At 38.3% G+C, this 26,102-nt stretch overlaps 1 protein-coding gene across 5 annotated transcripts in view; it reads left to right on the top strand.

The window, feature by feature from the left end:
• The window catches only part of Nsd3 (nuclear receptor binding SET domain protein 3), a 117,657-nt gene that overhangs the window by 66,826 nt on the left and 24,729 nt on the right, over nt 1–26,102 (top strand). For 3 of the 5 annotated variants that reach the window (XM_042679484.1, XM_042679483.1, XM_042679486.1), the window contains exons 9-16: nt 1,861–1,906; nt 4,823–4,953; nt 5,736–5,861; nt 6,448–6,574; nt 15,942–16,139; nt 16,694–16,867; nt 20,341–20,487; nt 24,544–24,700. In XM_042679484.1, the coding sequence (XP_042535418.1) occupies nt 1,861–1,906; nt 4,823–4,953; nt 5,736–5,861; nt 6,448–6,574; nt 15,942–16,139; nt 16,694–16,867; nt 20,341–20,487; nt 24,544–24,700 (1,106 nt within the window). Of the gene's footprint in view, nt 1–1,860; nt 1,907–2,830; nt 4,070–4,822; nt 4,954–5,735; nt 5,862–6,447; nt 6,575–15,941; nt 16,140–16,693; nt 16,868–20,340; nt 20,488–24,543; nt 24,701–26,102 lie in introns of those variants that run through there. The other 2 variants (XM_042679485.1, XM_042679487.1) reach the window with 2 other exon arrangements.

Genomic DNA, 26,102 nt, shown 5'->3' with positions numbered 1-26,102 from the left:
ATTTATTTTTAAATTTCTTTTATAAGCACAATGATTTCATGTCTTCATGATTTTCATTTGGAGCCATCATTGAGTTCTCCCTCTTAAATTTTTTGCTTTTTGCTTTTATAAGCTGCTGGTATGTATTGTTTTTGTTTTTTAAACAAATCAAATTAATTTAACTTATATGCCTGTATTTAAGAAGCAGATAATCATAGATGATCTGGTTTTTCTGTTGGCATCACAGAATTTTTGGAATGATATTTTTACAGTGGAATGGCACTCACCTGGTTATCAGGTTATCAGATAGACAATATTCAAACTTTAAAAAGAGTGTGTTGTGGAGCCATTTTGAATGTGTTCAACCAGTGTAATCAGTGTAGTAACATTCATATTAAATTACCTTTTCAAAGAATCTTTTAAAACTATCCTCCTTTAAATTAAGCTTATAATCAGAATTTTCTTAATTTTTCTTAAAGCTGAAAGTTATCCATTTTTACAATCTGGATGCCTGGCATTAAAATAAAATTCTAATAGTATTAGTTCCAATAAGTTTTATATTTTAAAACCGCTATGGGAGAATGTGGACTTTCTTATTTAAAGTATTGCATTTATAATTTTAAGCTTCCAAATTTAAAAGTTAACTTTGTGGGTGCTCTATGATGTCACAAGCATGTAAAACAATTTTTTTCAAAATATCTAACTAAAGTTAAGTAATATACTGATTTGTCATTTACCATATTAACTTTCATACTTAGGAAATTCCAAAAAAAATCTTTCTAAGCTCTTGCAGACCTGTAGTTTTCATTACCAAAATGAAGTTGTGACTTTGCCACCTGGTTTCCAAATTCAGTCTGTGACCAGTCAATTTAAAGTTAATAAGCAGAATAAGTACAAAAATGGGACAAATTGTTAATGCCACTGTGTTATAGTTAGTAGTAAAACAATATCAGTGATTGTTTAGAAGATTTTATATTTGTATGACTAATTGTATCTTATTAAAAAAAGCATTTCTGTTGTATGTTTTTTACCTGTTGTAAAAAAATAAAATTTTTTTTAAAAAGCTTAGAACAATCCTTAAATATTTACAAAATGTGTTTCAACATGCATATTTCACCACATCTTAAAGAAACATGAAATTCAATTCATAGCTTAATCAGGAACTCCTCCCAACAGCATCCTTTCTCTAATTCCCGTGCTTCAATCCTCAAATTACCCGTGTTTTACATATACATTGGCAGAATAACTTCTGATCTCGCTCTCCTAATGTAGGATCAAGACACTGTTCATAAGACACTCAAGAAAGTACTTTTGCAATATCACAAACTTATTTTCTTAAGTTTGTACTAGCAGCAAAAGTGTTGAGCTTCCAGCTGTATGGAGCCCTGTAGCACTCTCTACAGAGAGGGTCCTGATTCCCAGCAACTTAGCTGTGAGTGCAGGCGCGGAAGGGTCTTAAAGTGGCGTGAGTTACATTAACCTGAGTTTCATAGTAAGTAAAAATTTATCCTAACGTCTTTGGGGCGGGAGGGGTTTATAGCAGCATTGGGGCTGGTTGCAGAAACAACCCCTCTCCTGCCTCCCAGACACTGAGGAAAGTATTCTTGTTCTATTCATATTCCAAGGGCATGGTGGGAAAGATCTTTGCTAGAGAGCATGTGGCTGTGTGTTGTCACTTGGTATTCAGCATAGGCAGCTAGGATTTAAATCCTCCCTGACTTTAAGACAGAGAACTTGACCCATAAGATGGGACTGAGTTTAGTTTTCAGATACATTGATCACTCATCACTACTTAGATTGATGCAAGTCTTAATTTTTTTCCCTGTAGTTCAAGAGTGAAAAAATTCCTTGTTAATGCTGTAATTTTTTTCCCCCAAACAGGTTGAAACAGTTCCTCAAGCTACAGTGAAGACTGGATTACAAAAAGGTGAGTTAATACTATAATGTTGCTTTGCATTTCCTTGACTAAACCAATTCTAAGAATTTTTTTATTTTGTACTTCATGTATTTTTGCCTGTCTCTGTAAATCACTGTTGTTGCTTTTCAGTGTGAAATTACAATATCCCATTTGTGTGTTGTGTGTGTGTGTGTGTTGTGTATGTGTGAGAGAGAGAGAGCGAGAGAAAGAGAGATAGAGGGAGAGAGAAAGGCAGACTTTTAGAGTTGATCTCACTCTGTGCCTCCACATGAAATCTTACTTGTTTTGGTAAATTGGAGAACACCGCATAGACTTGATACTGTTTCCAACTTTTCTCCATAAGATTCTGGGGTTTCACTGGCTTATAAACTAGGGATGTGACGAATCCACTTTTTTTGGTATTCGACTGAATACCGAATAGTAGCTATAAATGTCAAAAATGGACTATGACAAATCAGACAAGACAACTTGATTGAAAAATAATGTTGCCACACTTATTTTTACAGTGCTGTAAAACCTTTCTGTAAATTAAAATGATCCATAGCATACTTATGGCCATTATTAAATGATCATATGTGAATCTATTTGAGATACGCACAAAGGTTAAGAAACCTTAAACTTATATCTGTATTTTCTGTGTGCAATTTGACTACAGTACAAACTCCATGGCATGTTTCATGCATTTTTGGTGAGCTCAAACTGTATTTGTAGTTTACTCTGGGCAAATTGCATTATTTAAAAATAAATAAAAAATAAAACAACAGCCTCTCTGCATTCTCGGGGAGAAGTCTGCAGCGATGGTCTCCGTGGAGATCCTCAGCAGAACTGAACAGCCTCTCGGAGGGAACACTGCTTGGCGGAGCTCCAAGAAAGACATCGCGATCGCTGCGAGATTAGGAGGCCTGATTGCGTTGTGTTTCCACCATTCCACAGGGTCGGCGGACCGGGGAGTGCAGGGCTCTGTCAGATACAGTGACAGCTCCGTCTCCGCAGCGGTTGAGGAAACTGTGGACTGAGATTCCTGTACAATTTCATCCCAGAAACTCCAGAATTGTAGTCTCCATTCAAGATTTCTTTGTCGGCGGCTTGTTAAACAGTTTCTTTTGTTTTTGATTTTGCCAATCATCATTATTGGCCTGGTTTCTTCTTCAAGACTGAACAATTGCTTTAACATTCAAATGATTTTTTTGTTGTTTGTCTTTTTTTTTTTTTTTTCTGGTTTGAGCTGGATGGGTACAGCTTAAATCATGGGTCCAGCCTAAAAACCACCGTTTAATGTACACTGATCAATTCCAACATGGACTGTTTTTTTTGTTTTTAAATAAAGCATCATTTATGCATATCTGCAGGGTTTTGCCAAACAGCTCAAACTGTATACATTGCAATCATTAAAAGCTCTTATTTTTTTTAATATTAGTGCCGTTATGGAGAACAGCATGACAGCTGTCTTCAGCAGTCTGTCATTTTTCTAGTGTTTTCAGAAACTCGTCGGAACTGGCGGTACCTGTGTTTCCCTTCGAAAGCCTCTCAGTACAGCACTCCTCCTATTCCTCTGTTAAAACTCCTTGTTAATCCAGTGATTTTAGGCCAAGGAAATATTTTGTGGTGGTGTTCTGGGTCCATACACCAGCAATGAAGGAAATAGATTTGTGTACTTGTGTTTTTTAATCAGCATTAACATGGGCAGGCACCCTCATTTCTAGATGTCAGGAAGCATTCAGTGAAAACTTGTAGCATGGGATGTGATAACAAAGTTCCAGTAATCTGAGCAGTCTCCTGAGGCCCACATCCTCCACCACAGAACATGGCTATACACCAAGTGCTGCTCCCACCCAGCCTGTTGCGGATCTTCATGGCCTCAGGAGACTTGTTTCTCCATGGTCTCTTCTGGACTGCACACTTCCACCATAGCTTGCTGGGCTGATCTAGATGTCTGTCTGTTGTATGGAAATTCTGGGGGAAAAAAAATCCAAAACACAAACTGTGGGTGGAAATATAACCGTCTCCTTGGTTCCTTGGTATTCACCGTGCCTGATCTGCACATTTCATCGTGGCTGTTTCTGTATAGCCTATACTGCATTAGCCCAAGAGATTGTTGCTTTGTAACTTTTTGCACTATTGTTTTGGCTGGATTTGTATTACACACAGTTTTAAAAAAAAAATTCCACACTATTCTCTGTCTTTTTTTTTTTTTTCCATATTTATTCCTTCCCGCACAAATTCCACAGAGGCTTCTCATCCAGCTCTTCATGATTTGACTGCATTGAATACTGATTGTCCATTTACAGTACTCAGCAGTGTGCCTCCTAAATGGCATGACATGTATAGTGCTGCAGCATTTGTTAATGGTCACAATAAATGCCACTTCACCAAGTCTCAGATAAACAATCATGAACATTCAAAATTTATTGGGGGGACAATAATCAACTAAATCACAAAATTTGGGGGAAAATGGCACTATCCGTGTACGAATCGAATACAAATCAAAGATTTGTCACATCCCTAATAAAAACAAGATGGAGATGTCTCTGCAACCATATTTGTAAACTACACAGTGTGTTGGGTTTTATGTCTTCCCCCTCCAAATCAAATGGTGCTTTGAGTTGCTCCAAATTAATCAGCTGTCCTGCAGTTTTGATACAATTGGTTTTTAGGTTGGAATTTGAGCTGTGTTGACTGAAAATAGTTCTAGAGCTATTTTAGAGCAGGAGAACTGAATTAAATGTTTTAATAGAGCAAGAAAGGTCAGAAGCTCATGAAGTTTTGACTTGCATCTTCAGTATTACAAAGAGATCTGTGCTTTTTTTTTTCCCTCCTACACTAAAGAAAGGAGTTTGGGGAAAGAAAATATTCTCCCACACAAAAAAAATTAAAATGATAAACCTTAAGTATTACTTAGGATTAATTTCAGTGTGTTGTATTAAGGTGCCAGCGAGATTTCAGATTCCTGTAAACCTCTAAAGAAAAGGAGTCGAGCCTCAACAGATGTAGAAATGACTAGTTCTGCATACAGAGACACGTCTGACTCCGATTCTAGAGGACTGAGTGATCTGCAGGTAAATACGTGCCTGGATCTGGGTAGAATTGCCTTTTTTTGCTTTGCAAACAAAAGTACCACAATGCTTTGTCTAGCTTACTTAAAGAAATGAGGGAGATTTCTAAATACTCAAATTTATGGGACAAAAAATGACTGGTTATTTTGTAACTTGTGGTTTTGTTTTTTGAGACAAGATCTTCATCTATGTGTAGCCCAGGATGGCTTCAAACTTTAAAATCTTTGTGCCTCAGCCTCCTGAGTACTAGGATTACAGTTGTGCACCACCACACTTGCCTTTATACATGCCTGAAATTTTACAATTCTCTCACATAGCAGAATTCTATTTTGCTGGGTGCCAGTGGCTCAGGCCTATAATCCTACCTACTTAGGAGGCTGAGATCTGAGGATAAAGGTTTGAAGCCAGCCTGGGCAAGAAAGTCCATGAGACTTTTATCTCCAATTAACCACAAAAAGCTGGAAGTTGAGGTGTGGCTCAAGTGGTAGAGCATTAGCCTTGAGCAAAAGAGCTAAGGGACAATGCCCAAGCCCTGAATTCAAGCCCAAGTACTAGCACCAAAAAGTAAATTAAAAAAAAATCATAGATCATAGTTGGTTTTTTTTTTTTTTATTTTAACTACAATTTCTCCCTCAAACAGCAGGCATATGGTATCCATGGGTTTTAGGAAGAAAAAGGTGTGTCAATATCTACCTGATCTATCCTTACCAGGATTTTCATTGCATGTAACTTTAAGCAGAGTTCTGTTTTGTTTTTCTTTAAGATGTGCTATGTTTTCTATATAGGTAGGCTTCGGAAAACAAGTAGATAGCCCTTCAGCTACTGCAGATGCAGACATGTCTGATGCACAGTCCATGGATTCAAATTTGTCCCGAAGAGGTGTTGGCAGTAGGAAGGACACCGTGTGTCAGGTAGGGAGGAGGCTGATCCTCTGGCTGATCACAATTGCCATCGTGTTTGATATGCTGAAAGAGGGCCTTGTGTTTCTAAATTGTGGTGCTGATTTAAAGGTACAGATCTGGAATTTATTGTCTACCTTTTCTGAGTTGACATTCTTGTCGTTCAAATGCAAGTACCAGTCATCTTTTTTATATTAATTGGAAGTAAATAACAGATGACAGATTTCAAATACTTTATCCTAAATTTGAGCTTATGAACTTTTAAATGTATTTTTACTCTGTTGGAAAAATATTATTTTGTTCCTTGAAGAAAAGCTAAACTATGCAATCACAAAGAAGGAACCATAAAAGATCAAGTATGACTTTGCAGCTTTTTATGCCATGTTGCAATAGCTATGTAGTTCAGAGGGAAGTCCAAGGACAGCCTCTCCAGAAAGCTTGTTAGAAAAGCAAATTCTGAGCCACCCTAGACCCCCTGGCTTAGAATCTGGAGAAGAACCCACTGACCTGTATTTTGCTAAGTTAATAAGCCCTCTGTGGGATTCTGAAACCTGCTAGTTTGAGAAACACTGCTTGCCCCCTGCCCCCCATTTTGTAGATCTGTGAAAGCCCTGGTGACTCTCTGACTCCATGTGAGGGAGAATGCTGCAGACACTTTCACCTGGAATGCCTGGGGTTGACATCAGTTCCTGAAGGGAAGTTCATCTGCACAGAGTGTAACACTGGTAAGCTACTCTAAGGAAATGGAGAGGGAAGAGTGACATTTTCCCTAACATCTGATTCTTTCTTCATCTTGTATAACTTTGTTTCTCTCCTATGGGTATTTCAATAAATTAAAACACCATCCAACAATTTAGATTCCTAGGCACAAACTTCTTCCTACCTGTTTCTATACCATAACTCTAGCAAAACATTAGGAGAAGTTTGTCTTATGTAAAGAATTATACAAGGTATGTGAATTGAATTTTTCAGATAGTTTTGAGATTTTTTTGTGCTCAGTAAATTATTTAAAATCCTTTAATTTTATTTATTTTTTATTTTTTGGTCCATTCGTGGGGCCTGAACTCTGGGCCTGGGCGCTGTCCCTCAGCTCTTCAGCTCAAGGCTAGCGCTCTACCACTTGAGCCACAGCACCACTTCCAGCTTTTTTCTTTTTTGCTTATGTGGTGCTGAGGAATCAAACCCAGGACCTCATGCATGCAAGGCAAGCGCTCTACCACTGAGCCACCTTCCCAGCCCCAAATCCTTTAATTTTAATAGATTAGAATTGTTTCAATCAAAACTGTAACCATGCTGAGTCTGTTTTAGTGGAAAGATAGAGCTACTGGAAATTTTATTTTAAACTTGGATTCACCATTTCTTTCTTATTCTGCTAGGATACTACCATCTGTCAGAAGATCAATTATACACAAAGAGAAACATTTGTTTCTTTTCTATGTAACCCTGGTTAAACTCAGGGAAAGCAGTAATTGTTGATCAGTCTGAAACAGCATAGCAAGTAAAAACCTGATTGACAACATGTAGTGCTGTTTTTATGAGCTATGTATGTGTGCACATGAGTTTTGTATGTGTGCGTGTGTGTGTATACATTGGATTTTGATTTTTCTTTTTTTGGGGGGGGGGGGGGTCTAGTCATGGGCCTGAACTCTGGGCCTGGGCCCTGTCCCTCAGCTCTTCACCTCAAGGCTAGCACTCTACCACTTGAGCCACAGTGCCACTTCTGGCTTTTTTTCCCTGCATATGTGGTACTGAGGAATCGAACCCAGGGCCTCATGCATGCAAGGCAAGCGCTCTACCACTGAGCCACCTTCTCAGCCCGGATTTTGATTTTTTTGAAGGAGGTTTTAAGAGTTAAGTGGATATCAAGTATATATGATATGTTGACCTTCTTGGACATTTTTTTCCCTCTTTATTTGGATTCTCACATTTATTTTTTATCTTATCATTTAAATGTATACCCCAAAAATTCTTTGGTAATTTTATTGAACACTTGCTAAATACCAGGTGCTGGTAATACTGTGTTAGCCTGTGATATTAACATAAGGACATTATGAGGTACATACCATTATTTTTCTATTTTGTAGAAGAGGGAAAATGAATAGAGAATTTAGTACACTGCCCAGTTTCAAAAGGTACTATATAATGAAGGTGGAATTTGAGCCTAGGCAGACTCCAAGTAGCTGATGTTCCATTTCATAGCCATATATCCTACCACATACTAATAACACTATAAATTATACTATAAATGCTGTTTAGCATATGTAGAGTGTATATTTCCCTATCACAAATGCTTTGTTCATCATCACATTTAGATATAAAACTATGACCAATTTGCCACCTAGCAGCCTCTCGGAAAGATAGTTGTACATTGTTTTCTTTGTTTTGTTGGTCTTCCATATATATATTTTTGCCAGTCCTGGAGCTTGAACTCGGTACTGGGCACTGTCCCTGAGCTTTTTTGTTCAATGTTAGTACTTTACCACTTAAGCTTTATATTATTTTAATGTTTTTGGTAATTAATTGGAGATAAGAATCTCATGGACTTTCCTGCTCAGGTTGGCTTGGAACCATGATCCTCAAATCTCAGCTTCCTGAATAGCTAGTGATAGTGGTGTGAACCACCAGTACCTAGCAAGAACTAAGACTCTGTTATGTTAGAGATCTGTAAAATTAAGGCATGTATAAAGGGAGACATGATGATATACAACTCTAATCTCAATACTCAGGAGGCTGAGGCAGGAGGATCTTAAGTTTGAAGCCAGTGTGGGTTACACATGAATAGAGATCCTATCTCAAAAATACAAAAGCAGGGCTGGGAAGGTGGCTCAGTGGTAGAGTGTTTGCCTTGCATGCATGAGGCCCTGGATTTGATTCATCACATAAGCAAAAAAGAAAAAAGCCGGAAGTGGTGCTGTGGCTCAAGTGGTAGAGCGCTAGCCTTGAGCTGAAGAGCTGAGGGACAGCGCCCAGGCCCAGAGTTCAGGCCCCAAGACCGGAATCCCCCTCCCCCCCAAAAAAATACAAAAGCAAAACAAAAAAAACACAAGTTGAAAAATAACTTCATTTTTGAATATTTATGATAGGCAGGCCCTCTTGGTTGCCCACATTTCCCAATAATCCCTTTTCCTAAAGCCCTAGTACTTTGTAACCTGCATGGCCACTTTAAGAGTTTAAATATGGAAGTGGTGCTATGCCTCACATAGTAGAGAGCCCTAGCCTTGAGCACAAAGAGGCTCAGGGACAGCGCCTAGTCCCTGAGTTCAAGCCCCACCACTGACCAAAAAACCCCACATAAACCACTGGAGTTTAAATACGCAATCCTGGTTTGGATTGGAAGGGCCATATGTATTTTCAGTCTTAAAACACTCATAGGGCTGAGCTCTAGAAGACAGTAGAATTCTGACAACAAAGGTGGAGTAGAGTCTCATTTGGCACATACCTATTGGAAATTTAAGAGGAAAATTCATAAACAAATAGTATCAGGTTGGAGGACTTATATTTCCTGATTTAAAAACCAAATCAGCTGGGCACCGGTAGCTCACATCTGTAATCCTAGCTACTCAGGAGGCTAAGATCTGAGGATCGCAGTTCAAAGCCAGCCCAGGCAGGAAAGTCTGTGAGGTTCTTATCTCCACCAGAAAACTGGAAGTGGCACTGTGGCTCAAGTAGTAGAGTGCTTGCCTTGAGTTGAAAAGTTCAGGGACAGCACCCAAGCCCAGAGTTCAAACCCCATGACTGACAAAGAAAAAAAAATCAAAACAATGATACTGGTATGGAGATAATAGACATATACTAATGGAATAGAGTAGAAAACCTAGAAGTAAACCCATGCATATATGTTCAGATGATTGTATATGTGTGTGGGAGAGGGGAGGTTTTGGTGCATGAACTCAGGGCCTAGGTGCTGTCGTTGAGCTTTTGTGATCAAGGCTAACACTCTACCACATTGAGCTACAGCTACACTTCAGGTTTTTGAGTGATTAATTAGGGATAAGAGCCTCACAGGGACTTTGATGCCTGGCCTGGCTTTAAATTGCAATCCTCAAATCTCAGCTTCCTTGGTATCTAGGAGTACAGGCATGAGCCACTGGCACCCAACTTAAATGATTGTTGTTTTAGGGTTTTTGTTTGGGGGGGATTTTTTTTGGTGGTGGTGGTGCTGAATTTGGAACCCAGGGCCTCATACTTGTTAGGCAAGAGGTCTACAATTGAGCCACATTTCTAGTTCTGGTCAAATGATTTTTGACAACGTGTAAAGACCATTAGTTGGGGAAAGGACAATTTTAACAAATGAGCCTAGAAAAATGAGTATATGTGCAAAAGAATGAAGTCAGACATACTTCCTTTCTTTCTTTTCTTTTCTTTTTTTTTTTATTTTGAGTCTGGTCGTGGGCCTGAACTCTGAGCTGGGGTGCTGCCCCTCAGCTCTTCAGCTCAAGGCTAGCGCTCTACCGCTTGAGCCACAGCGCCACTTCCAATTTTTTTGTTTGTTTGTTTATGGGTGCTGAGGAATCGAACCCAGGGCCTCAAGCATGCAAGGCAAGCGCTTTACCACTGAACCACCTTCCCAGCCCCCACACTTCCTTTCTTTTATGATGGCACTGGGGGTTGAACTCTTGTGCTCTTGCTTGACTTTTTTGCTCACAGAGGGTGCTCTACCAGTTAAGCTACACCTTTTCTGACTTTTTGCTGGTTAATTATGAATAGGAATCTCTTGGATTTTTCTACCTAGCTGTGAATCTCAAATCTCAAGACTCTTGAGTTGCTTTGATTAGAGGCCTGAGTCATAGCAACCAGTTTTGTTTTTTTGAGACAGGGTCTTCCTGTGTAGTCTAGCCTCACCTGTAACTTGCTACATAGCCCATTCTGGCCTCAAACCCATGATCTTACTGTTTTTTCTTCCTGCTAATTAGACTCTCACTTTCTGTTATTTAAGACAAATATGTTTTCTGGAAAAGAATCACTTCCTTTTACTACTTTGAACAGAAGGACTGAGATTACAAGCCAGGTACCAGTGGCTCACACCTGTAATCCTAGCTACTCAGGAGGCTGAAATCTGAGGATCACAATTCAAAGCCAGCCTGAAAGGAAAATCCGTGAGACTTACATCTACAATTAACCACTAAAAAAACAGATGTGGCACTGTGGCTCATAGTGGTAGAGCGCTAGTTTTGAGCAAAAAAGCTCAAGGACAATGTGCAGGCCCTGAGTTCAAGCCCCACAACCAACAAAAAAAAAAAGGAAAAAAAAACCCTAATTCATTATGGGAAGGGAGGATACTTTTACCTTTCACAAGCTAGAGGTCTGACGTAAGTCAAAGGAATTGGACAATTCAACAATCAGTCTATCACTTGCACCAGTTAGAACTTAATAGGCTTATTATGATCATGCACATGAAGACCACTCTTATATGGAGTAGTTTATGCATTTTTTAGTTAAATTTATCTTTAAAATGTATATTTTAATTTTATTAACATCTAAAAATGACTTTTTTCCCTCAGGGCTTTTTTTACCCCCTAGGGTAAAACCCTAGGCCTTCCATACACTATGTAATGTTCTACTACCAAATCATATCCTAGCTCCAGAAGTTATTAAAAAAAAATAGTAACTTGCCCCATTTGTTAGGAAATGGAAAGACTTGGAAAAAATTATATTAAGAGAAGCCAGATCCAAAGAAACATAGGTCCCATTATTTCTCTTATTTGCAATAACTAGTATACATCTAGGATAATCTTACCAGACAATCAGAAAAGGACAGAAGCTATGTACATATGGCCATATAAGATGATGCTAAGTGAAATGAACCCCAAGATAGGGATACAAGAGGCTTTTGTCTCTGTTGCTGTTGTTTTTAATGTACTATGTGATTTTTTTGTTTCTTTTGTATGTTCTTCCCCCATTGTCTTCCCCCTATTGTCACTGTATTTGATTCTGGTGCCCTGCATCTTGTATATACATTTTTCCAATTTGGGGAAGGGAAGGGAAATAACAAAATGCTGAAACAAGGATACAGGTCGACCCATTGTAACAAGAAATACAATACACTACATTGAAAATGAACTTTACCACTTGTTGGGGAAGGAGGAATTGGGGAGATGGTGAGGGAAGGGATAGTAGGGGAAAAACAAAGAGGGGTAACAATGCTTGATAGGAAAAGAACTCACTACCTTACTCATGTAACTGTAACCCCTCTGTACAGTATCTTTACAATAAAATATTTTAAAAAATACTTTTCACAGCTATATACATGCTGTGATGTAACTCAGAACTACAAGTTTGCTATAGGAAAATAATAAGGAAAACCCTATTGTGTTTTTTTAATTTTTAATTTTTTATTGAGATTAGGTAATTATATAAATTTCACAAATTTCACAGTATTGTGGCATAGTGATACTTAGTTAAAGTCACAACGCATTAGCCTTCATAAGGCAAGTTGTCATTATCATGATCTATAAAGTTTGTGAATTCTATGAGCTTTGACAATACATCTATTTTTTGCACATCAGGTGAGATTTACATTTCTTTCCTTTTGCTTAGTGTAAGATCTTCCCTCTTTTCCTCTCATTCCTTCCCTCCCATTGCTGCCTTTGAGTTACTTAGTTCATTTTCATCTCTGTCCAGTGCAATAGGCCACTCTGTTGTATGTTTTCCCATTTCCCTCTGATTCTGTGTCTTCCTCCTAGCTTCCCTCAGATTTATGCATACTTATACCATATATGTGGTTAAGAACATGGAGTCATTTAGCAATAATAAGACAAAATGAGTGGAAGTCCTTTGTTTCTCGAGTCCTGTTTACTTTGTCATATCTCCTTGCATTTTTGGCTTTAGCATCCACATATTAGGGAGACCATGTGGCATTTGTCTCTTTGCTCTTGGCTTACTTCGCTCAAAATGATTTGCTCTAGTTCCATTCATTTCCCTGCAAATGCCATTATTTTGTCCATTCTAATGGCTGCATAATATTCCATTGTATAGTACTACAATTTTTCGATCCACTCATCTGTAGTGGGACATCTGGGTTGTTTCCGTATTTTCTTGGCTATTGTGAACAGTGCTGCAATGAACATGGAGGTGCATGTGTCCTTGTATCCTGGTTCCTGTTGCTCAGGGTAGATTCCTGGCTGGGTCCTATTGTGTTTTATTTCTAGAATAAAGGCAACAAAAATATGCAGACATCACAGTTGTAACTACTCATTTTATTTTTTCATGGTAAAGGTAACTACTCATTTAAAAAAATTATAATTCAGCCAATTTCTGAAAATTAGGCAATTTGAAAAGTCAAGGAATAATCTTGTAATTCAACTTACTGTTTTGTAAAGCAAAAACCAATATTGTTTCTTATATTTCCCTTCTGATTTTTATAGGGATAATTGAAAAGAAATCAACAGATTTAAACACTTTTCAAGGGCTGATATCAAAATACCCATTAAATGTAGGACTAGTTGTCATAATTTGTAGTTCTTTCTTTCCAGCTGAGCATTTTTCTGTATTTTATTTGCTTTTTTTGAATCTTGTCCATTTATGTTATATAGTATTCTTATTGATAGTATTTTAATTTTATTTCTAATTATATAAACTTTATTATGAACATATCATAATTAACTTTTCTAACTCATGTCTCTAAATGATTATCACTCTTGTTTTTTTCCCTTTCTTTTTTTGGTGCTGAGAATTGGTCTCCATGGCCTGGTAAATTCTAATAATAGGCATGTGTTCTGTCACTGAGCTGCAGCCCAAGCCTTGATCACCACTCTTAAAATCCTAGACCCCTCTCTATAAATGTATTTCTGGCTATCTCCAGAGTTAGCTATTGTTATCAGTTTCTTGGGTAGTACTGTAAACCTTTCTGTCTGTATAACATTTTTACATATGCTTAACAAAAAATGTGTCATACCCTTGTCCTGTAAGAGTCTCTTTATGTCAAATAGAAGTGCATCTTATTTATTGGACAGTATTTCATAATATGCACACATCATGGTTTATTTATCTCTTCCCCTATGGAAGAAATATGAGGTGCTTTCAGCTTTTTGCAGTTACAGACAGTGCTGCAGTAATCGTTTATTCATGTATGTAAATGTCTTCACCAAGAACTAGAACATGTAGGCTAGAGGATGTGATTGTGCATGCATGCATGCATGTATGTGTGTACGTATGTATGTATGTATGTCCATTGTGGGGCTTGAACTCAGGGCCTGGGTGCTGTCCATGAGCAAGACTAGCGCTCTACCCTTTGAGCCACAGCTCCACTTTCTGATAGTGCTTTTATTGAGAACAATATTGCCTAGTTGTCGCCTAGGATGATAGCTCTTTCCAACATTAATTCCTACCAATTGTGTAAGAGACTACCTTACCTATGCTCTTATCAACAACAGGTATTATCCAACTATTCTTTGTGTTTTAAATCGGTTTCCATTAGCATTTCTCTGACTGCTTGTGAAATCTTACTCAGTTAGCTTTACTTACATAGGTGGTGTGTATTTTCTACATATGTGAACTCTAGAGGACAAAATATAATCCTCAGTCATCTTTTTTCTTAGCCATTTTTGGTTCATGTTTCCCACATCTGCTTTCTTGTACTTGTTTCTTTTTTGTGTGTTTTTCATTTTACCTCGTTTCTGTTATAATTGCCATCATTTTCCCCCCTTTAAATGTTTGGCACAATGACCATTGGAGCCATGGGGGCATACAATTTTCTTTGTTGGAATACGTTCAATTATAGTTTCAATTTCTTCTGACAGTTTAATATTTTAGCACCAGTATTGGTGAGATCTGTTTTTCTAGGAATTTGTTCATTCATCTAAGAATTTAAATTTATTAGTGAGATATATTGATATATTTTTGTCTGTGTGTCTGTGTGTGCTGGTCCTGAGGCTTGAACGCAGGGCCTAGAAACTGTCTCTGAGCTTGTTGCTCGACTAGTATCGCACCACTTGTACCACAGCTCTGTTCTACTTCTAGCTTTTTGGTGACTAATTAGAGATAGAGAGCCTCACAGACTTTCCTGCCTGGGCTGGCTTTGAACCATGATCCTCAGATATCAGCCTCTTAAGTAGCTAGAATTATAGGCATAGCACCTGGCTTTGATGCACTTTTAGTATCTTTATGTTTGTGCAATTTATAGTGATGTCTCATTTTTCATATCATTAATATTAATAAGTTTTCTTTATTCATATCACAGGTATTTATTAATTTTCTCAAATAATGCAGCCTCTTTAATGCTTATCTATACTAGGATTTTAACTCAGGGCCTTGTACTTTCTAGGCAAGTATTCTCTCAGTTGAACTATGCCCCGGTCCCTTTTTATTTTTATTTTATCCAGATAGGGTGTCACATTTTTGCATGGAGCCAGCCTTGGACCTGTGTCCATATCCTGCATGACTGGAGTGATAGGCATGTGCCACCATGTCCAATTTATGTTCTGAGATAAAGGTCTTATTGACTTTTTCTTTGCTCTGGCTGGCCTCAAATTGCTGTCCTTCCATCTCTGTCTTACAAACAAGTGTGATTATAGGCATGTGTCAACACACTCAAATGTGTTACATGTAGGGGCTGGGAAGGTGGCTCAGTGTTAGAGCACTTGCCTTGCATGCTTGAGGCCCTGGGTTCGATTCCTCAGCACCACATAAGCAGGGGGAAGAAAAGCCGGAAGTGGCGCTGTGGTTCAAGTGGTAGAGTGCTGGCCTTGAGCTGAAGAGCTGAGGGACAGCGCCCGGGCCCAGAGTTCAGGCCCCACGACCTGACCCAAGGAAAAAAAATGTGTTAAATGTAATTGTAGAGCTTCTTTTTTGGAGGACAACTCTGAAAGGAATATGTACCCAAGCATGATAACATATGCCTATAATCCAATCAGTCAGAGAACAGTAGGGTCATGAATTCAAGGCAAACCTGGGCTACCTAGTAAGTTTCATGCCATTCCAAACTAGTGGAATCTTGTCTCAAGAAACACCCAGGGCTGTGGCTGTACCTCAGTGGTAGAGGACTTGCCTTGCATATGCAAGGCCCTGGGTTCCATTCCTTACACCCCAAATAAATAAGTAAACTGAATGTTTTAATCAGATCTTATTTAACTATGGTCCTCACCAATCTTTCAGGGGAACACCCATGTTTTTCATGCAAAGTATCTGGTAAAGATGTGAAGCGTTGTTCTGTTGGAACTTGTGGGAAATTTTATCACGAAGCCTGTGTTCGCAAATTTCCTACTGCCATCTTTGAGTCTAAAGGATTCCGCTGTCCTCAACATTGCTGCTCTGCCTGCTCTATGGAGAAAGACATCCACAAAGCAAGCAAAGGTAACATAAATTACAGGAGGGGACAAAGATTTCTTGTTTGAAGTTCAGTGTCAAAAAAATGCATTAAACACAATACAGACAACATCAGGCATTCTCTCTAATTTGTGGTTAAAGGCTTAACTATAAATCTATGAGAAGAAATTCCATGCAAATCCATGAGAAGAAAATTCCAGGGCTAGGGTTTAGTGCAGTGGCAAAAGCACTTGCTTAACAAGTGCAATGTTCTCGGTTTAATCCCCTGTACCAAAAATACTATTAAAAAAGAAAATTTGATATGTTCAAAACTACACTTGAAAAGCCCTTAAACAGGCACCATTTTGGATTATCAGGATCTCTCCAGCATTGGAACAGATTGTTTTTTTCTTTGAACAATCTCTAAATGGTTACTAGGCTTTTATTTAGGATCATATGCATAGAAATGATAGAAACAGCCTGGTGAAGAAAAAGTATTTTATAGTTACTATAATTAATGTCACATGAGAACTCAAGAAAGCCCAACTTCAAAAGACTCCTGTCCAGCTCAGTACAACCCTACTTGACTTGTCTTTACACAGGACGCATGATGAGATGCTTGCGATGTCCAGTCGCCTATCACTGTGGAGATGCTTGCATTGCTGCTGGAAGTGTATCTGTGACCTCCTACATTCTCATCTGTAGTAACCATTCCAAACGGGGCAATCATACTACTGCTGCTATAAATGTAGGCTTTTGTTTTGTTTGTGCCAGAGGTAAGTGTCAACCCTCTTTATTTCCATGTCAGATCATTGGCATATTTCCACTTAGAATGAGTCTCAGCATTGAGAGAACTCAGGCCATTCTGTACAGCCTATCACCCAATGCCAAATTCTGTTCTGTTAAACTCCTGGAGAGGTGCACATTACCAAAAGTCCCTTTTATTTACTTATTCACTTAGAGACAGGGTCTTGCTGTGTGGCCTGAAACTCAGGATCCTCCTATCTAAGTTTCAGGTGCTTGTTCCACCAGGTACAGACATTCAGATTGTTATTTTTTTTCCCAAAAGCTAAGCTAGAATTTTCTTTTTCTTTTTTTGGGGGGGAGGAGGGGTCCGGTCGTGGGGCCTGAACTCTGGGCCTGGGCGCTGTCCCTCAGCTCTTCAGCTCAAGGCTAGTGCTCTACCACTTGAGCCACAGTGCCACTTCCGGCTTTTTTCTTTTTGCTTATGTGGTGCTGAGGAATCAAACCCAGGGCCTCATGCATGCAAGGCAAGCGCTCTACCACTGAGCCACCTTCCCAGCCCCTAGAATTTTCTTTAAAAATAGAGCGCTAAGAAAATAGCTCAGTGATAGGGTGCTTGCCTATCAAGCATATGCAAGGCTCTGGGTTCAGTCCCCAGCACCATCAATATATTAAAAATAAAACAAACATAGAATTGCAGATAAGTTCTTGGTTTTTCTATTTAATATTTCCTTTTTTTTTTTTTTTGGGGGGGGGGGGGAGGTCCGGTCGTGGGGCCTGAACTCTGGGCCTGGGCGCTGTCCCTCAGCTCTTCAGCTCAAGGCTAGCGCTCTACCACTTGAGACACAGTGCCACTTTCGGCTTTTTTCTTTTTGCTTATGTGGTGCTGAGGAATCGAACCCAGGGCCTCAGGCATGCAAGGCAAGTGCTCTACCACTGAGCCATCTTCCCAGCCCTCTATTTAAATTTCTATAATTGAAAGGATTAATAATCTGCAAGTATTTTTGAAGTAGATCTTTCTCATGTCCTCTCTTTAATCTAGAGCTTTCATCTTACTAAGTTTTACTTGGAAGACAAAGCTAGCACAGTTATTTTTCCATTGTTTATGTTGCATTTTATGATGTTTTGGGTCTAGCATTCAGAGGGCTTGATAAGACAAAGCTAAGGTGATTTACTTAAGAGTCAGCAACAAAGACTTTTACTTGCTAGCTATGATACTTAAGTATGCCAAGAGACTGATCAGCTGAAAACACTATGGCCCTGGGGAGGGTCCGCAAGCTTGAGTTTCTTGTACATATAAATAGAGCCTTTTTTCTGTCTCCTTCCTTTCTTTCTTTCTTTCTTTCTTTCTTTCTTTCTTTCTTTCTTTCTTTCTTTCTTTCTTTCTTTCTTTCTTTCTTTCTTTCTTTCGTTATTGTTTTTGCAGGGGGTAGGGGGTAATGGTTCTGGGATCAAACTCAAACTCAAGGCCATATGCATGCTAGCAAGCAGAGCTTCTTTATGATACATGGGATCCAGATTTATCTTGGTTGTATTACAATGAAACTTTTTTCAAAAAAAATTTAGTAAGTATTTGGAAATAAACTAGTATCCTCAAGTACTATTTCTGTTGTTTTTAATGCAAGTGCCAAGTTTTGTATACTTATCTTTGTGTGAAATATTTGAGAGGACTCTTAAGGCCTGTTAGGCCTGTTATATTTTATTTAAACTGTTCTAAAGATGAAAACATTTTTTTGTTTTTGCTTTAATAGTATTGTAAAATATTTTTTACAATTTTTAATTAAAAGATGAAGTCTTGCTATGTTGCCTAAATCATCGTGAACTCATGGGCTCCATTGACCTTTCTACCTCAGCCTCTCGAGTGCCATGACTACAAGCATGTAGTACTGCTTGTATAAAAATACTTGTGAAATAAAATTTTGATAATATAAAGTCTTGTTATTTTGCTTGTGTGTGTGTGTGTGTGTGTACACATGTGTATGTATGTACTGGGACTTGAACTCAGCCTGGTGTATGTATGTACTGGGACTTGAACGTAGCTTGGGTTGTCCCTTAGCTTTTTATGCCCCAAGCTACAACTTCACTTACAGCTTGTTGGTAATTGGTTGGAGTCTCACAGGCTTTCCTGCCTGGCCTGGCTTTGAACCTTGATCCTCAGATCTCAGCCTCTTGAGTAGCTAGGGTTACAGACACAATCCACTATAACCTAGCCCGAGGCCTACTTTTTAAATACAAACTACACTGTCTCCTATTAAATGTGTGGAATTTGTTTGGACATTGCATAACTCTTCTTAGAAGATTCTTATATAATTAGCACTGTCAGGTTCCTTTCCTATCATCTGGTTCAGAAGCATTTCTTGATTCCATCTCAGTAGATGGCAGTATCTAAAAGGTAAAACCCACAGGAAAAAGTAAATGATATCCTTCCTCCTCTCAACATGACCCCTAAATGAAATTGCTGTTGTGATTTGTGTTGTAAAGTTATAGATTTCAATACAGTAACTAGTAACCAAGATAGAGAAATATTCTCTGGTCTCATAGTTGCCTGGATTTAGGAGTGGCTTGCAGTTGAATTAGAAACCTAACTCGGGAAGAAGAGAGGCAAAAAGAAGAATCATGGGTGATTGTAGTAGATTGTGTGTTTTCCTCCAGATAGGAAGCTAGATGGTAGATCCTGCTTCAATAAACCCTTGCATTGTCACAACCACTTTCTTTTTTTTTTTTCCTTACTGTCCTGGGGCTTGAACTTAGGACCTGGACACTGTCCTTGAGCTTTTTTGTTCAAGGCAAGTATTACTCCATTTGAACCACAGCTTCATTTCCCAGCTTTTCGGTGGTTTGTTGGAGATAGTTTTATGAACTTACCTGCCCCAACTGGCTTTGAACCTCGATCCACAGATCTCAGCCTTCTAAGTAGCTAGGGTTTTAGGTGTAAGTCACCAGTGCCCAGCTAAAATCGTATATTGTATTGATAAAGTTTCATTATTTGACAGAGAATGCTAGAATTTACTTGAGTGTTTCTCAAGATATGAGTGGAAGAGATAGGAGACTCAGTTCTGTCTTTGAGTCCTATTGGATATTTTGAAATAGGTCTGAGTTTCATGATTGCTCTTCTAGCTAGCAAAGTAATACCTTGTTTTGTTCTTTGGATGGTCATCATAGTACTTCCAAATGTTAAGGAACATAGATTTGTTTTCCTTCTTGAGTTTTCAGTAATCTTTCAGAGTTTTGGTATGATATCAAATGTTGTGTATGTTTTCAAATGATTCAGGGTTTTCTTCTAGAAAGTGTAGAGGTTTCTATATAGTTATAAGGCATTTGATAACTCATACTACTTTCAGTAACTGTAGCAAGCTTTTCTGTTAGGTCTTTCTTTTTTGTTCATGTCCTCCCTCCACACCCAACTTTCAAGCCCAGCTTCATAATAGGTGTTGGTTTATTTCTTACCTCATGGAATCATGGGTAGTTTCATTGCAGCTCATCTCTTTCTGTTTGTTTCGTATAGGGCTGATAGTTCAGGACCATTCAGACCCCATGTTCAGTTCCTATGCCTATAAGTCCCACTACCTACTGAACGAATCAAATCGTGCTGAGTTGATGAAATTACCTATGATTCCTTCTTCGTCAGCTTCCAAAAAGAAATGTGAGAAAGGTAATAATCAAAATAGTTTATCTCGTTTTATTTTTGCATTTCCTATTTTTTTCTCTTTAAATGAAGGGGGGAAATGTATGCCTGTCAAGCACCATCTGTTGCTTTTGGTAAATTCTGCCTTGGTGGTTGTGACTGTGTCTTCATACGGCTGCAAAATTATTAAAAAGGGCTTAAAATAATTCTGTTATCACATTTTCCATTCTCCTTGAGTTACTTTTCACACATTCCAAATATGTAGGTTATTAAAGTAGCAAGAGTAAGATTTTTTTTTCCAACATATAAGAATGTTTTAAAGGCTCTTTCCCTTCTGCCTGATGTAGAACTAGCGTTTATGTTAGAATAGAAGTATGATGTGTTACTGTCAGCTGAATAATAAGATAGGTTTTTAAGAGAAGGAAATCAAGATACACATACTTAAAAGTTTTATTTTAGAATGCATTCTAACATTTTGTTTCTTAAATATTTGTTAAAATGCTATAAAAATTGCTGCTATTTCCTTACAAGACATTGGTGGGAAAGTGGGCATAGAAGGTTCCTCAAATACTGGATGTTAGAAGGCAGCCCAGCTGAATTGCTGATAGATAATCCATAGGAAATCAAGAGCTGAATGCATATTTATATTCCTCCAGTGGATTTCATCCATAGAAGAAGACATCTGTGTTTAGTATCCCATAGCGTACTGGTAATCAAGAGAAAAACTGATTTAACAATAATGTATTATTTGGGGAGTTACTATCCCAGAGAAAAAAAAGGGTGAGCTTGGAAGGTAAAGGGATTTTCTTATATACGTTTCCCATTTGGATCTGGAGGCCAGATATGGAATCTATAAAGAAAAATTCATGCATGCCTGATATGTATCATGTATGGTATACTAGGTATACATGAAATGTGCTTTCTTTCCTTCTTTCTTTATTTCTTCCTTCCTTTCCTTTTTTCTCTTTTTCTCTCTTTTTCTTTTCTTTCTTTTTTTTTTTTTTTTTTTGTCGGCCGTGGGGCTAAACTCTGGGCCTGGGTGCTGTCCTTCAGCTCAAGTCTAGCACTCTACCACTTGAGCCACAGCACCACTTCCGGTTTTCTGGTGGTTTATTGGAGATAAGAGTCTCATGGACTTTCCTGCCCGGGCTGGCTTTGAACCGTGATCCTCAGATTTCAGCCTCCTGAGTAGCTAGGATTATAGGTATGAGCCACCAGCGCCAGGCTTCTTCCTTCTTATCTATAGAACCCATATCCATCCATACCCTGAGTCCCCTTCCTTCCTTTCTGTTTACCTCTCCCTCCCTCCTTCCCTCCTCCCCTCTTCCCCTCTTTCTTTCCTTTTCCATCCCTCCTTCCTCCCTCTCTCTCTCCCTCCCTCCCCTCTCCCTCCCTCTCTTTCTCTCTCTTCGCTTCTCTCTCTCTTTTTTTTGGTTGGTCATGGGGCTTGAACTCTGGGCCTGGGCGCTATCCCTTCACTCTTTCAGCTCAAGGCAAGCGCTCTACCACTTGAGCCACAGTGCCACTTCCGGTTTTCTAGTGGTTTATTGGAGATAACAGTCTCGGACTTTCCTGCATGGGCTGGCTTTGAACTGAAATCCTCAGATCTCAGCCTCCTGAGTAGCTAGGATTACAGGCGTGAGCTACCGGCGCCCGGCTCTCTTTCTCTTTCTCTTTCTTTTTCTCTTTCTCTTTCTTTCTCTTTCTCTTTCCCTTTCCCTTTCCCTTTCCTTTCCTTTCCTTTCCTTTCCTTTCCTTTCCTTTCCTTTCCTTCCTTCTCTCTCTCTCTCTCTCTCTCTCTTTCTTTCTTTCTTTCCTTTCTTTCTTCATTCATTGTGCTGCCTGTTGGTCATATCTTTGCTCTTTGTCAGATAGCCACTCATGACTAAAAGAAAGTATAACTAAACAAGTTGATTAGGACTCAGTATGTATTGGAAAGGGTATTTATTTTGTTTGTTTTCCATGAGGTCAGATTGTATAACCTTACTGGTGATACTGCCTTCCAAAACAAAGATGGGCATAGGTCTGACTTCATAATTCAGTAAAGTTAGTTTACTGGAGGCATTTTAGGAAATGCTTTATTTTCCTGCTGGCATCTTTATAAAATTAGTTTAATTCAGTTGTTGCTTTGTTTTCAGCCCTCAGTCTTAACCTTGCCATGAATTGAGATTATTTTGAGCCCTCTGCTTAGCTTGAACCATATATTACTTCTCTTGCATCCTAAAGCTGTTTTCTTGCATAGCACCAAGGTAGATTATTTGTATTTTTATTTTTTTTCTATTTTCCTGTGTGTTTTTAACATCTTTATCATGATGATTTTCACTGTTGATTCTGGCTCTGTATTTCCTCTGAAATAGGACTCAATATTTAGGACTTTATAATAATCATTAAAAATGACTGGCCTGAGTTCTATGTCAGTACTGATAATGATAATCTCTAAAACTGTTTGCAAGACCCATGAATCATTCATTTTGCTTTAAATTTACAGAATATTCTCTATCCTCCTCAGAAGCATTCAGGCAGGTAATCTCTGGGCTGGAGAATTCAGCCAATCAGTCTATATTGAGATCTTCAGTCAAAGAGGGGGGGTGTGTGGGGGAGCCCTGATGATTGAAGGAAAAGCTTTTGAGCAGAGGAAATACAGAAATTTAATTCATCACTGACTGCATATAGATTTTTGTTTTCATGTTAATCAGTTGGAAGCTTGAAAGTCTTCAGGAAGACAAAATTTTTTTTGGAAAATAGATGGTAAACCATCAAAAGGTTGGAGCATGTCATTTGATCAAGTCTCATAAAGGTTCTTAACCTTTTGCTCATGAAACCTTAAATTTCAGTATATTCAGCGGTTATAGAGGTAATTTTCCAAAGGAAATATGGATTTGTTTTTGCAGTAAATGTCTTATATTCATCATCAGAAGTTAATCCCTTTTTTGTCACTTGTTGAAATACTAGAAATGCTTAATCCTGACAAAAAACAATTTTTTTGCATTAAAAATTCTACTTCTGCCATACTTGTTTTGGTATCAATCCAGAAATCATTTTGTGTATTTCAAAGGAGAGAGTTTTGAAAGGATACTTAGAGGGATGTCCTAAATATGGAACTTCATTCTACACTGGTAATCACTTAGTTTCACGCTATAAAGCAGTGGTTCTCAAGATTAAGTCTGAGAAGACATATAAACATAATATCTGAACTATTATTATCTAACAGAATAATACATTTGTACAAAATAAGGCAACGTGAATTTCTTTATAATTGGCTATAATTTGAAGAGCTTAATGTGATGTTTGATTATTAGGACTGGGTCTTTGGCATATGCATTTCTGTAGTTATTAAAATAGGAGAAAAAATAAAATAGAAATTGTTATTATTGAAGTGCACAATTGTTGAAGTGATACAATATTTGCAAATATGGGTCTGTGCAAAAGGATCCTTGATAATGAAAAAGTTTCAAACCACTGCTATATAGCGTTTGACTTTCTGTCATCACTGAAATCATAATGATACTCAATCACCAATTAGAGAATCTGTGTTCTCAATGTTCTTTTTTATATCCTCTTATGGAAAAAAAAAATACTGCTGAGCCTACTGCCTATTTCCATTCTTGTTAAGGGGCCTTTCTAATTTTATTATAAAGGGATTTAGTTAATTTTGGCACTGGATTAAAATATAAAGATGTCCATTTCTTATCACTGAAGAAAATTGTTCATTTTTTTAACTTACCCTCATATCTACTCGATCTAAAAATGTTACGCATCTACTGATAATTTTAAGAGTTTTAGCTGCTTGCTAAACTGGTACTTCAATAGTCCATATTTTAGAGGAGTAAAAAGTACAATAATGCTTTTGGTGCTACTCAAAGCTCTATTTCTAGCCACTGACATCCTAAAAAAAATCCCAAAAAGTAGCTAAATATTTTCTTTGGTTTTCTATTTTCTATTTTAATCCATTCTATGGATGTGACTTAATCCCTTTGTTATTGTCCCCCAACTTAAATCAAATGCACTTCAAAGGTAACTTTCGCCTTTCTCTTTTTCTCTTTCCTCTTTTCTCAGTTATTAAGACTGTCTATTTGTTTCAAGGTGGAAGATTGCTCTGCTGCGAATCGTGCCCGGCTTCCTTCCACCCAGAATGCCTAAGCATAGATATGCCAGACGGCTGCTGGAATTGCAATGACTGTAAAGCTGGCAAGAAACTCCATTACAAGCAGATTGTTTGGGTCAAATTGGGAAATTACAGGCAAGTTTTCAAAGGACAAAGAGGAAGTACTTGTTTTTCAGACCAGATTCATAGTGAATGCAGAGCAGCCAAGACCTGTCTTCTTCCTAAGCCAGGAAAGAAACAGGTTTTCATCCTGGGTTTTTACAGCAATGGGAAGTTTATGTTGTTGGACTTTCTTTTTCCTTGGAACTAGTTGCTAGACATTTATTTTAAGTTCTGAAAGTTTTGTTGTTGTTGTTGTTGTTGGTTGAACTCCTGGCTTGGGCGCTGTCCCTGAGTTCTTTTGTTCAAGGCTAGCACTCTACCTTTTTGGGCCACAGCGCCACTTCCTGTTTTCTGGTGGTTAATTGGAGCTAAGAGTCTCATGGACTTTGCTGCCCACACTGGCTTCAAACTGCAGGCCTCACATCTCAGCCTCCTCAGTAGCTAAGATTATAGGCATGAGCCACTACCGCCTAGCTGAAAGTTTTATACTAATGAACTATATTCTACTTAATTTTGTAACAAAAGGTCTTGATTAGTCAGTAGAAATGCTATTTTCTTTGTGCCTTAATTAGATTTATATTGATTTATAGTAAGATTTAGTTTACATCCAGGCCAAAATAGCTCTCACTGGTCCTGAATCTAGCCCATTTTGTTCTGACTTCTAGAAGCCCTAAGAAGTGTGTATAAACATAGCTTTATAATTTAAAGAGAGAATTATTCCAGGAAGAGCCTTTGGTTCTGATTGGTTTTGTGCTTTTTTGTAGTACTGGGGTTTGAACTCAGGGCTTATGCCTGCTAGGTAGACACTCTCCTACTGGAATCAAACCTCCAGTCCTTTGTTGGCTTTAGTTGTTTTTCAGATAGTGTCTTATGTTTTTGCACCTAATTAGTCTTAACTTCCATCCTCCTACCTTTGGCTTTCCATGTAGCTGGGATCACTGGTGCATACCATCACACCTAGCTTATTATTTGAAATGGAGTCTCTCTAAGTTTTTGCCTGGGCTGGATGGGTTTACACCACCATCCTCCAGTCTCTGCCTCCTAAGTAGTTGGGATTATAGGCATGAGCCTAGTTATTTTTCAGCCATGATTTTCTTACCTATGCCTCCTATGTTGCTGTAGTTCTAGCCCTTGCAAGATGAAGGCCAGAGTATTACAGGGTTGAGGCCAGCCTAAGGTACAGAGTGAGAGCTCCCTCCTGTCTGAAAAAAATCAAGGGCTGGGGATCCAACTGTGCAGATCACTTGCCTCATAGAATGGAAAGCCCTAGGTAAATTTCCAGAAGTATAAAACAAATAAAAAGTTTGTTTTTAGCTGAGATCCAGGAGCAGTTGAGAAAGGAACCCATCCCCTTTTCTTTTAACATAAACTTCCACATCTTAATTTTTTTAAAAAAATCAGATTGAAATAAATCAATTAATATAATGTGGAAATA

Source organism: Dipodomys spectabilis, unplaced genomic scaffold (genome assembly GCF_019054845.1).
Source record: "Dipodomys spectabilis isolate Male_0828 unplaced genomic scaffold, ASM1905484v1 ptg000052l, whole genome shotgun sequence".
NCBI lineage: Eukaryota > Metazoa > Chordata > Mammalia > Rodentia > Heteromyidae > Dipodomys > Dipodomys spectabilis.
This window is presented reverse-complemented; position numbering and strand designations above follow the sequence as displayed.